The sequence below is a fragment of the Rhea pennata genome, chromosome 7, assembly GCF_028389875.1.
Source record: "Rhea pennata isolate bPtePen1 chromosome 7, bPtePen1.pri, whole genome shotgun sequence".
NCBI lineage: Eukaryota > Metazoa > Chordata > Aves > Rheiformes > Rheidae > Rhea > Rhea pennata.
In genome coordinates, this window is record NC_084669.1 from 31,350,921 (window position 1) to 31,363,911 (window position 12,991).

General features: G+C 42.6%; 1 protein-coding gene across 3 annotated transcripts in view; it reads left to right on the forward strand.

The window, feature by feature from the left end:
• GRID1 (glutamate ionotropic receptor delta type subunit 1) overlaps positions 1-12,991 on the forward strand; it is a 493,423-nt gene that overhangs the window by 272,516 nt on the left and 207,916 nt on the right. For all 3 annotated transcript variants that reach the window (XM_062580143.1, XM_062580144.1, XM_062580145.1), the window contains exon 4: positions 1,898-2,103. In XM_062580143.1, the coding sequence (XP_062436127.1) occupies positions 1,898-2,103 (206 nt within the window). The remainder of the gene's footprint in view (positions 1-1,897; positions 2,104-12,991) is intronic.

Below are 12,991 nucleotides of genomic sequence, written 5' to 3' on the forward strand. Positions count from 1 at the left end.
ATTTTTATTCCAATTTACTTCAGTCAGTGCAATAACCAACTAAAGCTCAAGCAGCAGATGATGGATTTAATTATTTCTTAAAGTACAGTAAAGCCCTTTGTTATGGCAGGCACTTGTTTTGCAGTTGCAGTGGCAGTGCATCAAGGCTTTCCTTACTATCTTGATAGCAATGTTATCCCTGAAATTGTCTCATTCTTCTGTGGTCAGGCCTAACTACGTGGTGGATCTGTCAGACCTCAGAAGAAGGTGCTCTCAAGCCCAGAAGTTCCCTCTCAAGCCCGATGTCACAGAGGAGATACTGAGTTTGTAGGAAATTTGCTTTTCTTAGAGCGCTTAAGTGAGTTGGTTCCAGGTCCGTCCTGCTGGTACAGAACTGTAGCTGACACTTAGAAAGTATTTTTATACACAACCAGGTATTATATGATTTTATGGGTAATTTCTATGAGCGAGATTCACGTGATGGCGTTTTGTATCGCGTCATTGCGCTCCAGGGGTGGAGGGTCGCACATCGCCTCTCACAGCTCGACCTTCTCCAAGGAGAAATTGTCCAGCGTTGCCTGAAGTTCTGCTTGGCAGAACAGCTGACTGGAACAGGGAAGGCAGAGCCGGCTCTAGGGCCCGTAGCTACAGGATGCTGCATTTCACTTGCCACCTATTCTGAGCAAAGTGGGTGACTGACTGAGCTTGGGTTCCTGTAATTTTCCTCTGTGCAGCGGTAACTTTGGGGGCTTGCACAAAAAGGATGGCGCCGCAGTACGACTTGTCTCCCTTGCCCCCAAATCCCCTGCCTCCAGCCAAGGATTTTTGTCTTGAAGGTTTGTTTGTTTTGTTTTTTTTTTTTAAAAAAAAAAAAAAAAAGGCAGCTGCTCTGAGCAGTTGCTGTAACTTACACCAACACTTCACCCTGGAGCCTGAAATTTGAGAGTAAAGTGTGAGAAAAGAGGCCCAAACAATGTCACCGCCTTCCAGATGAGTTCTCTTTGCTTGGAGTAAAAACAAGGACTCCTGAGGACCTGGTACGGCTGCACGCAGGTCACTGAGTTTTGAGAGCACCCTGTGCTCAGTGTAAGTGTTGACCATTTCTTGCTCTAGATTTTACTACAAAATAGCTTGGACATTTATTTTTAAAATTAAAAAAAAAAACACCCTGATTAGTGTCATGAAAGCAGAGTTCAGTTTGAACTGAAAGATTTCAATATGGTAGTAATAAGAAATGTGTGTTCCTCAGTATTTTAACAAATGGAGTGAGGAATTTTTTTTTTTTTTTTTAAAGTTTTTTATTTATTGATTTCCCCCTCCCAGCCAGCCTTGGGCTAAGGCCAGAGCTCAGCTGGACAGGTTGTGGTGGGGGTTGCTTGCATGACTTTCCGTGTTTAAAACTGATCTTTAATGCTGTAATATAGCCTAAGAGTTGGGTCTTGGTGTATGGTTTCACAGATTTATCCTATCTAGCTAATAGTTTAACATATAAATAAAAGGGGTTAAAGGAGAATGGGGGTTTCTGGATATCATAATTTTTCCCTGGAATAAGTTAGCATGACCGTGTGTCAGAAAGGCTGTGGGAGATGATGCACCTAGGAGGGTTTATCCCCCACTTCTGCGCGTGCTGCTGCGTGTCTGCCCGGCCCTGGGGCTTCCTCGGGGCCGGGGCGAGCGCTTTGCTGGCGCAGGGCTGAGCGCTGCAGCCCGGGGCACGGCCGCGGGAGCCCCGGCGGAGCGTCGCCCCGCAAGGCAGCGATGGATGAAGCTGTGTGGGAGGCTCCTCTGACAGCACTGCAGGAAAAAGTCTTTTTCCACCTAATTAGTGATGCTTGCCTAATTGGCAAAGTTGATGCAGTGGTGTTTTTTTCTTTTTCTTTTTTTTTTTTTTTTTTTCCTCCTCCCTGCTATGTTACAGATATACGTGGACTGCAGGGATTTCTCGATCAGGCCTCAAGGCTGGGACTCGATGTATCGTTGCAGAAAGTGGACAGAAATATCAGCAGAGTCTTTGCCAGCCTTTTCACTACCATGAAAACAGAAGAGCTGAACCGCTATCGGGACACCTTGCGAAGGGCCATCTTGCTGCTCAGCCCAAGGGGAGCCCAGACTTTTATTAACGAGGTCAGTGCCCGGTTGTTTTTACCATCTACGTTTCAGGAACATGTATGATGACTTGTGTGCTACCTTGCCAAGTTCTCAGAAGTGGCAGATTTTGACAGTGCTAGCTCGTAAGTGTCAAATCGGATTCTTTGGCAGACTCGCTTCTCCATATAATATGCACTTGGCTGTTAAAGTAAATGGGACAGCAAGGGCCAGATGGGCGCTTCAGTATAAAATACAAGTCTGCAGGGCAGTTCTTTTTTTTTCCTTGGTTGTCTTCCATACCAATGTTTTGACTTGGATTTAAGCCACTGTCTACAAGGGACCAGAAAATCTACTGCAGAATAGTAGAAATTAAACATGAAGTGCCTGGGAGTGTCATCGTTACTGTGGAAATCTCCAAGCCCATGCTAAGAGGGTGTGTTATTACTGTCTGACAGCTGAATTGCGGTGTGTTTTTTTTATCAGGTACAAAGTAGGAATTATATGTTTGTCTTTTTCTTAATGGTTTCTTGAAACCAGCGAAGCTAATTAGGACAAGGATGTAGCTGTTGGGCAAGCTTGTAATTAATGTTGTGCTGTGGGCTAATTTTTGGCATTAATTAGTTTTATCTAGCTTTTTTATTATTAAATAATGAATTATTCTACCGTGCTTCATATGTCACAGTTGAAAATGAGAGTTGGATCCTCTGTGTAACTTCAGTATATTCACTAGCTAAGAATTTGGCCTTGAAATAATTTCTTTTTAGACTTACTAGGGAGGAGACTGAACTAAGAAACTAAAATGTGGATGGACCTGTTTCCAGTTATCAGTTTTGCAGCATCAAAGCCTGCTAAATTAGAGAAAAAAAAAAAAAGTTAGCTCATGAGGTATTTTTATCATATCAGCATAAATAAAACCTCCATATTTATATTCAACTCTGATTTTTAAATTAATAGGATTAATTTTATCATTGATAAATGAGGCAAACGGGTAGCTTCGGAAGGGCTTAGTATAGGGGCAAATTCAACTCGTGTGTGCACGCCCAGGCATTTTCAGCGGAGGAGGGAGCGATGAGCGAGCACTTGCCAGTGTAATTTGGTTCCAGGTATCGTAAGCTGTACGCAGCTCAGGCGGCCGTGCTCCTTGTGTTACTGCAGGCCTCTGGCCAAAATTCGTCGGGGTTGCTTTCCCAGTGACTCCTAGGAAAGTGTCCAAGCGAAGTATTAAGCGGAAATCAGGGCTGGCTGCTGCCGGGGGGCGATGGTGGGAGCTACGTGCGTGCGCTGGCCGGACTCTGCTGCCCTCTTGAGCGCAGGGGCTAATGGATTAAACTGTTTTATTACTTGCTTTGCTTTAAAGCAACGCATATTATCGGCATTAAGGCTAATGATCTTGGTATTTGTCCAGATCCCTGCAGGAGTTTAACTGTGGGCAGAAATGAAAAGTAATTTATTTGGCAATCTTCCTGTATTGAATCTTGATTGATTCAGAAAAGCTTTATGAAAAAAAAAATCTAAGCCTTAGAAAGGGGCTCTCCAAAGGCTCGAGATGCGAGGTGCTCGGTGTAGGGAGCAATCCTGTGCTTAGGTTTCTTGGAGTTACGGAGCAACTGTGATTCCTCACTGCCAGAGGCAGTACGTGCTGCTGATCGTCTACAGCATGATTTCGAACGGGTTGGAATAACAACTTTCAGCTGAAATGAAATATCCTTATGCAGTTTGCAGAAATGCATCACTCACAACATGTAGCAGTAGAAAGTAAGTCCCTTCACAACTTATATGTTTCTGTAGTTACTAAATATTTCATGCTATGGGTCAAGTAATAACTAGAACTGGATTGCTAGCAATATTGCATCTTAGAAGTTGCTTGAGAGTTTGAAACAATTCCTCTTTTCAGATTTGGGAAAAATCTGGATCTCAGAAAATTCTATGTGGGAATCTGAGAAGAAAATTCAAAGACTTTCATTTTTATATTCTTGGCATATTTCTTTTTCTATTTTAGCTCAAGTTTAAAAATTTGAGAACAAAAAGAAGGAATTGGGTATAGAGCTTTATTTCTATAAATTTTTGGAATTGGAAAATTCCATATAAAAAGAGGTTCCTTATTAATGTTTTCAGTTGTGAGGAGCTGGTATTTTCTACTGGGGAAAAATGTCTCTGAAAAACTCCGACCAGATATATTAAAGTCTGTCGGATAATATGTTTTCGTTTTAAAAAAGCAAACAAGAAGGGACCTGAGGGGCTGCCCACAGGCCCTCCTGTGGAATGCAAAGCACAAAAATAGGAGACGTTCCCAGACAGTGTCTGGATCGTGAACCCTGATATGAATAGTTTTAACAGCATTTTCTAAGGGCAGTTCATAGACATCACCTGTCTGAAGCTGGCACTTGCTTCCTTTGCCTGCTTACTTTGCGAGTGATAGATTTTTCCCTCTAAAAATCTGGATCCAGATTTCAGTGCTGCTCATCAGACTGGGCCAGAGGTACAGTGTTTGTCTTTGGGTACATGGAGTTGGGGGGCAGCTCTGTCATCTCGTGGGCGCTGAAGTACCTAAAGCCTGGAAGCGCTCGTTTGTACGATTATGTCTTTTGCTTAGCTTTTATTTAGGCATCATTTTTACTTTGCTGACTGAGTATCCTCAAAGCCTGGTTCTGTGATATGTTAGACTTGCTGCATCAGAGATTATTGGCACTTCTGTAAGTTTTCAAGATTTATTACTTCGGTAAAACTGCTTTGAATGTTTTGGGAGAGAGCAAGAGAAATGTTTTCAGTGGGGTAGGCATAAACATGGAATCAGCATTCATTAGAAAACAGAAGATAAACACATTTGCAAAACGTTAGCTACCACAAGTTTTGCATTAAAAAGTCACTTTGGGATTAAAGCAAACCTAATCTGAAGAGAGTGTGTCCTTCCTTAATCATTTTGAGAAAAGTGTTCCTTCCTTGGCCTGCAGAAATCCTTGATGCATTTGGCCCGTTGCCATCGTTCACTTTATATGCAAAATAAGGTTGAGGATGCGACAGCAAAAACAGTCGTGTGTTGCGAGGACGAGACGGCGACGTCCCTGCAAGGCAACGCGCAGGAGGAAGAGCGGGACGCGGCGGGCTGGGAAGGAGGTGTATCCTTCTGGCTGTTCTGCTGCTCCCTTCGGCCCGGGCAGCAGGGTCTGAGCCTCGAAAGGCGCCCGCGGGGGCGGCCACGCTTCCCTCGCCGCCCCCGCTGGCTGGTGGGTGCTTGTTTTTGGTTGCAAGTAGAAGTATGTTTGTGCAGAGTCCTTCTATCATTAAAGGCTCTTCGCTATGTGGTGACATCAGTATGTGGGAAACGGTTCGAAGAGAGGTGACCAAAAACAAGGAAAGGACGGGACAGGACGACCCGCGACGGCAGGTTGCGGGAACGCGCTATGTACGGCCTGCCGAAGGGAGCACAACTGACAAATAGTTGAGAGGAAGCATCGTGAGAGGAGGAGGAATTACCCACGGTCGTCAGGGGTGGTCTGTAGTAAGTAATGACCTGCGGCTAACCAGGGAGGTTTTCTAGCAGTGAGATCAATTAGCTAACGCGAGGTCAGCGAGGCTTCGTTGTCCGGGGCGGTCAGGAGGGCGCTAGATAAAACGCGTGGGTAACGTAGCGAAGTGGTCCTTCCTGAACAAGTTTGGAGGATGTTCTAGGTGACCCAGGGTCTTTCTGAAGACCTATCAGAGTTCGTGTGTGAATAAATTGGTCCCTACTGTGTACAGCATGTTTGAAGAGGAGGAAGAGATCTTTTGTTTGAGTGCTTCTTAGGTTTCCTGATGTAAGTCTGGAGTAACAATTAGTTGTTGAGGATTTCTTTGGGTTATGTATTTTAATGAGTTTTTTCTTTGCAGCTGTAGGTAGTGTTAGTTGCTTTATAGACTTAAATCATCCCATTTTCTAATGTTAACATACTTACAGCCTCTGTTTTACTGGTTTATGAAAGTAACAAGGTTGCAGGGAGTTACTGAGCTGAAAAGAGAAGGAAGTTTTTGCTTTACAAAACCTTCTTTAACCCACCGTAGCTTGGATTTTGTCAGCTTCGGTGAAGCGCAAAGTATTTCCATTTGAACGTGTCTTAGAGAATATCATTATTTGTGAGTCTGTCCTGCTGGTAAGCATACTGTAGTAAGGTGACTGGTAATACGCTCATCACTGCAGCATGCCAGCTCAGAGTGGAGCTCTTTGCAAGTTGTGTTGCCTGGTGCTGTAAAAAAAAGTCAAAGTTGTAAATAATAAAAGAGAGCAGATTAATTGCATTAAAAAACTAATGCTAAACCCCTGTTTCCCTGCAGAATCTCTCAGGTTTACCTGAGGCACTAAAAATCCACTGGCAATTGAAGTTATCGGCTTCCTGGACAACACCAGTGCTGTTAAATAGCTGTCATTTATCTCTGCTCTCCTTCCGTAGTCACCCCTATGTCCTCACTGGAAAGCAAGGATTGATCTCTGTTTCTCTTTTATGCTGGTTGTGCGAGTAGCTGGCTCCCGGAGCCTTCCTCCGGCTCGAGAACGGCGCTCGGGGCCTCGCTTTTTCCTCCTCCGGCTGGGGACGAGCTATTACTTGTCTGTAGCTGCAGGAATTGTTTACGACGTCTTGAATGCTCTGCACCTGCTAGGAACTCTGAAATGGTTCTTCGTAAGAAACAAAGACACTTATTTTGTAGAGTTTAACAGGACATAAAGTTTAATATTAATTTTCTGGCACTATACATTTAGTATTGTTATACATCTTTTTTGTATTTGTTATAAACATTCAGCATACCAGCCTGTATCTCTGTTCTCCATACAGCATACAAACATCTTGAAATATTGTTAAATAATTTAGGTGAAAAATACTATCCTTTGTTTGCTTTTAGAGGGTAATTTCTTTGTTTAAATAACTGGTAGCGATTTGTGTGTGTGCTGGTAATAGAGTTGTAGGAATAATAAAATTCTTCTTTCAATAGTTTACATTAAAATATACCAGCTATTTTCTAAATCCTCCTCTGATCTGTTTTGGATTTTTGTTTGTTTGTTTTTGTGCTTCTCAGAAGTAAAATTTCATCTGGTATTGCTGACATTTGCAACGCAATAAGACTCTTTGAGTCTCTCTATTATTCTCTAAAGAGAATAATAATTAAAATTAAAAAACAAAAAACCTCATTAAACTACTTAAACCTAAACTGAAAACAAAACCTCCCATTTCAGATAAATTGGCTTAAAAGCAGATTTTCTTCTGTTGGACCAAAACAAACAAAAAATTATATTGCTCTGTTAGTAATCCAAGCTATGGGATTACTGCAAGATTTTTTTCTGGAATAATCATTTATGCTGTTACAGATTTTCAGGCACTGTGAAGAGAAAAAAAATCATAATTCAGTGAATGAATTACTAGTTATGAATTGCTCACGTGACTTCATGCAATTGACATTCATTTTACTACTACAGTTGTCTTCAAGTGATTATAATTTTAGGAATCCTCCTTGATCGTCTCAGCTCATAACGCTGCATCAGCTTTTGAAGCTGAATGTTACAGTTCTGAGCAGCACGAGGCTTGCATCCAATTTGTGCGTCTCTAACAGTAAATGACAAGAGTTCTGTGAGGCCTTCGGGGTCAGTTGAGAGACAATTATGGACACTGAGTACATTGGCAGGAGTTGCAGAAAATCCTTATGAATCTAAAAACTGCTTTACTAGCAGTCTTATTACGCCCTTGAATACCAGTAATAGTATGACTGGTCTGAAGGAACAGCATTTCAGCTCGTGTTCTGAATCTGATGACTGGGTACTTATACGCAGGGGAACATTCATTTCTAAATGCTGTTAAACGCGTGCGTGCAGGATCTGGGCATGCTCCCGCCCTCCTGGCGGGGCAGGCATCAGCTCACGGCAGCGCAGAGGTGGGGAGTTGGAGACCGCGGGTAACTGTGTAGCAGCATTTTTGCCGCAGTAACGGTGCTGGTGTGGAAGGTGGTGGGAAAGGCAGAATAGCTAATGAAAGGGAGGGCGAGGAAGTGCAAATCATTACAGCAAAAGTACAAGAAACAGCAATAAACTCAAGAATTCTAGAGAGGGGAAAAAGGGCTCCTAACAGCATGGTTCTGGGAGTGGGTGTCTTAAAAACAACTGTCAGTTGTGAATAGTGACTGGAGACTAACTGATATAACCCTGAAGTTTAGCTGAGGAGAAAAGGAAGCTCATGCCAAGCAACCGTTGGGTCATTAATCTAAGCACAGCAGCCTGCTCTGAAGGAAAGAGTAATTAGCAAAGCGTATATATGTGGAAAGAAAAGCCATATCATGGGAATGTGGTTGGGGTTTGCTAAGCAGATAATTTTAGATGACCCTGTAAGATAGTTACAGGACAAGGTATACAACTTCAGTTCAAGAGGGAGAGAGTGGAAATGAGAATAATGTGAGAGAACTATCTAAAGGGGAGATCACAGTAGTACTGAAAAGGAAGCCTTGGACTAGTGGCAATTTCTAGTGAAGTCTCTCAGAGATCAGTATTGCATCAGTTCTTTTAATATTTTCATTAATGACCTTGGTCAAAAATAATTAAAGAGCTGATGCTGAAATTGCTGAAGAGTCAATGGTATTATTTCTCTGTAGAGGGAAAGTCAAAGTGTCATCTCTGTGGAAGAGGTTGAATTCTGACACAGAAAAACCTGAATGGTATGAGGAGTTGGAGTAAATATATTAAGAAGGGACTATTTTGAATTGGTGTAGAAACAGAACTACCAGATGCTGCAGAAGAGACAAGTAGCCTTGCTGTAGGACCACTAAATGGAGGAAAAGCTAAGAAACTGGTGCTGTGGAAGAATCAGGTGGCCCTTTGAAGAGGGGGAGGAAAACAAACCCCAAAATCTAGGCAGGAACTAAAACAAAACTCTACGTGTAGGTGAGAGTGCTGATAAACAACCTAATTGGATCTTTGCTAGGCAAGACTCTTGGGGAGCAAGTGTGTTGTGCAAAGGTACACCTCTAGGAGGTGGGATCTAATGAGGCCGCCTTCTTAGGGAGAGCTACAGAGCATAGTGTGATGCCATGAAAACATTTCTGAGACTGTTCAGAAACAAGAATCGACATACCTGCAATAGTGCACTTACACCTAGGCTGATTTATTCTTTGAAGCTTATATTTCTGTGTAAAGATACTATCACACTCGGTTCGTATTCTGAGTAAAAGATTTGAGAAAGATGGTTGACTGGAAGCTTGTAGGTTCCTGTGCCTGGATAAAGGTGGAGAAGATGGCCGGTCTTTCTGTCTAGATAAAGATTACTTCTGTGGTGTGCTGTCTTGATTTCGACAAGCTGTAATCTTTAGAATGTACCTGAACACTTTGGGTGTTATATTTAATTCTTCTTGGATGTCCTAGAGTAATGGTGGTTTACTGGATTTCAAAACTGCCTTACCTGAGTTTGCATCATTACTGTTATCTCCAAGGAGTTTCATTTTGTAAGGAACAGCAGATTATCATGTTGGAGACCAAATCCTAGATAGTGATAAGGATCAACTCTTACAAGATTTCAAAGCATCTTTCTAAGGTATGTCCTAACTTAGACTTAAAAAAAACAAAACAAAACAAAAAAAAAATACCAGTAAGGACTTCACTTAATCCTCCTGCAGATTTTGGAGAACCCTGGATTTTACACAGTATCTCTTCTTTGTGTGTTAGCCTCTGTTCTTTTCCTAGCTTGTCTGTCATCACGTCTGGTCATTCTGTGGCTGCATTTGCTCAAGGAGTTTAGTAGCCCATTTCTGTGAAACACGCCACTCGGTGAACATTCAGTTAACCTAAATGTGTAATGGACTAGTTCATCCCTCAGGAACAGTGGCCTGGCATTAGATGCAAATGCCAGAACCAGCGTTCATTTGTCTGTCTTTGAGTGTAACTCTTCCTAGGACTCGGTTGGCAGCAGCAGGAGCTAGGTCCAAATTTAGGAGAATGTAGACTCGTGTGCTCATGCAGATAACTGGGAAGATTCGGCTAAACCTTCTGTGCTCAGTAAGCTAACTTTTTCTCACTTGCGAATATACAAATGAGCTGGTTTACAAAAAGTACCTTTTTAAAGGGAGAAAAGAAAAACACTGCTACAGGAGATAAATGGGTAACATACACTATTCGTTTTCGACAAGAGTCCTCTGCTCTGCTATGGCAACTGCTAGACCAATTGGTTGCTTTCCTGCTCCTGCAGTAACATCAGCTCCTGTTCAGATCCTGCAGGGTGGAAACTTCCAGTCAAGCTAATGATGATTTTGAAGTGTAAACTGATTCTTTTTCTAGTCCTTGCTCTGCTCCATTAACTCCTTTTTGACAGTGGTTTCTGTAATTTCAACCCTGAGCGTGAACGCAGAGAGCACCCGGAACAAAGATGATCCTTTTGTGTTAAAAAGGGCTCTTATGCAGATTCTTTTAAGTCTGATCTTCCTGAAGTTTTAAACAACTTCTCTCGCATCACAACACAAGGGAACTCTGAAATAAAATCTCCTTTTTGTTCTACCATGCAACTTCTGCACTGCAGTGCTGGAAGCCGTGACCTCGGGACACCGTGGTCCTCACGCCAGGCACGCTAAGGCGTACGAGTAGCTGGCGGAGGTTATTGTACATTTCTGCAATCAGATTTCTCCATTTTATGATATACCTGTTCTTTAACAGAAAATCTCTTCAAAGATGTGTAAAATAAGTGTCTCAGGCCTACTGATTAGTCCCATAAATGCATTCTCTTCTCTTTGCTAGATACCTGCAAGATATGCATCCTTTCTGGACTCTTCTCTGAGATGTGCTTGCTCGGGGTTGGAAAAGTTGTGGCATTTTGTTTGCCTCAGGCCATAACCAGCGGGCTTACGGAAGGGTCCCTGTGTCCTGCGGTGGTGCCACAGCTCGCTCCCTACCAAGAGCGCCTCTTTGCCTGCTTTGGCCTCCTGGGCGGATAGCTCGGATAGTTGAGGTAGCTAAAGCGGCGCGGGTGCCCCCGAGGAGGGACCGGAATCGCTCCCGTGCTGCGGGAGCAGCGGGGGCGGGCTGCCCCGCGCGGAGAGCTGGGCTGGTGCCCCTGCCCCGTCGCGCCTTCCCTTTCCGCACGGATATCCTGCCCTGGGCGCCGTGCGTTCCTCAGTCGTGTCACGGCTCCAGGGGCACGGGCTGTTCTCTTCTGATAGCTTCAAAAATAAGTTTTACTGCATGTTCTAACAGAGGTACTTTAGCATATAAAATTATACAGAGTTGTAAACAGTTTGACCAGGCTTGCTACATTCTGTACTTTCCTGTTAATGCTGAGAGCGTTCCTGGCGTTGTTTATGGGATACAGTCCTATCACGTCGTTACGAGGAGAAAAACTACCAGGCCTGGGTGTTCTGTTGTTTTTTTCTCTTTACTTTTGCTTTATTGTGCCTTTTTTTTTTTTTTTTTAAAAAGGAAAATCTTGATTAAGTTTCTTCTGACTTGCTCAGTGCGTGTGCATAGATCTGTTTTACAGGATTTTTTTTCTTGCAAGCGGAAGAACAGAAACTGAGATGATTGTTCTTTCTGATGAACTACTTCAAAGTTTGCGATGGAGTTGTGTGTGGTGAGTTGCATACCAAAGAACTGACTGGCAAATATGAGGTAATTTCACGATATTTTGATACTGTAGTTATGCTAGATATTGTAGGGCTAAGAGGTGCTAGCAGCTTTCTTCTTAATAGCTTGCAGCTTTCTGGGCAATGTGCAGTGTGAATTTGGATAGTTATTTCGTTGCAGGCGTTTGGTTGCTAAGGTGTACAGTTCAATAGCTGCATTTGCTATAAGGGTATTAGTGTTAAAGACACGCAATGGAGAGGCTGACCAAATTGTCCAAACACTTTAACTTTTAATTGTCTTGTGAGCTACATTAGTTTTCATTTTTCATTCATTTTCCTTTTTCATTTTCTTTATTAATTTGCTCACCCACTGTTGTTATTTCATCTTTTCTGAATCTCGCTGTCAAACAAGCTGAACAGCCCGGTGCGGAGTAGGGCTGTTCAGATGGGATGGCCTTGGAAAAGCCGACGTGGCCGTACGGAGCACGGCAGTGGGATGCAGAGGGTGACGCTGCAGTCACCCTAACAGCAGTCAATGTGTTTCGCCTTCCAGCATAGCCCCGTGTTAACACGGGCAGCCCCAGAAGCAGGTCTCTCTCTGCACAGATTCGACCTAAAGATTGGGAGGTTGAAGCTATCGGTAAGGACTGCGTTTGTTTTTCTTTCGAAAGAAGAGATTAATGGCTTGAAAGCACAGAAACGCCGTACTGGGCCGCATAGGTGCTTCACCTTCTTTAGGACCCTGTCTTTAATAGCATCCATTATCAGCTTTGGAAAGAGCTGAGACAGGAAAACTCTCTAGTAGACACTAATAAAACAAGACTACAGGGAAGGGAAAGAAAAAAACAAAAAGCCGAAAACCCCAAACACTTTCACATCTGAAGACTGTTTTTTTCCAAGTTATTTTATTTCAGATCATTCATCTGACTTCTGGAACACTGTGCAATTTAAAGATAAGGATTATATATAAATTTCTTTAATGTAGTGGAAAGTTAAATTAAATACTCTGACATATCTGTGGTCATTATAATACACAAATATATGCAAAATGTTTCTCTAACATACTGTAAATCTGCAGATGACTTTATCATTCCTAGCAAGGATAATTTTCTGCAATTTAGGTATAATTTACCAGAAAGCAGAGATTACTAATTAATTATGGCTGATTAATTTTTAAATATGTTCCTGCATTTGCATTTCATCATTCTACCAGCGTTTGAACTTTAGCAGAGGCAGTACAGGTATGTAAGAAAACGTGTCTGCCTTATAAAAATCAGACAAATATAAGGGCCATATAAGAACTATTTGCCACTTTCTGTTTTCACTCTTTCATATAAATTCAGTGTCATGGGCTCATCTCGTTCCTCAC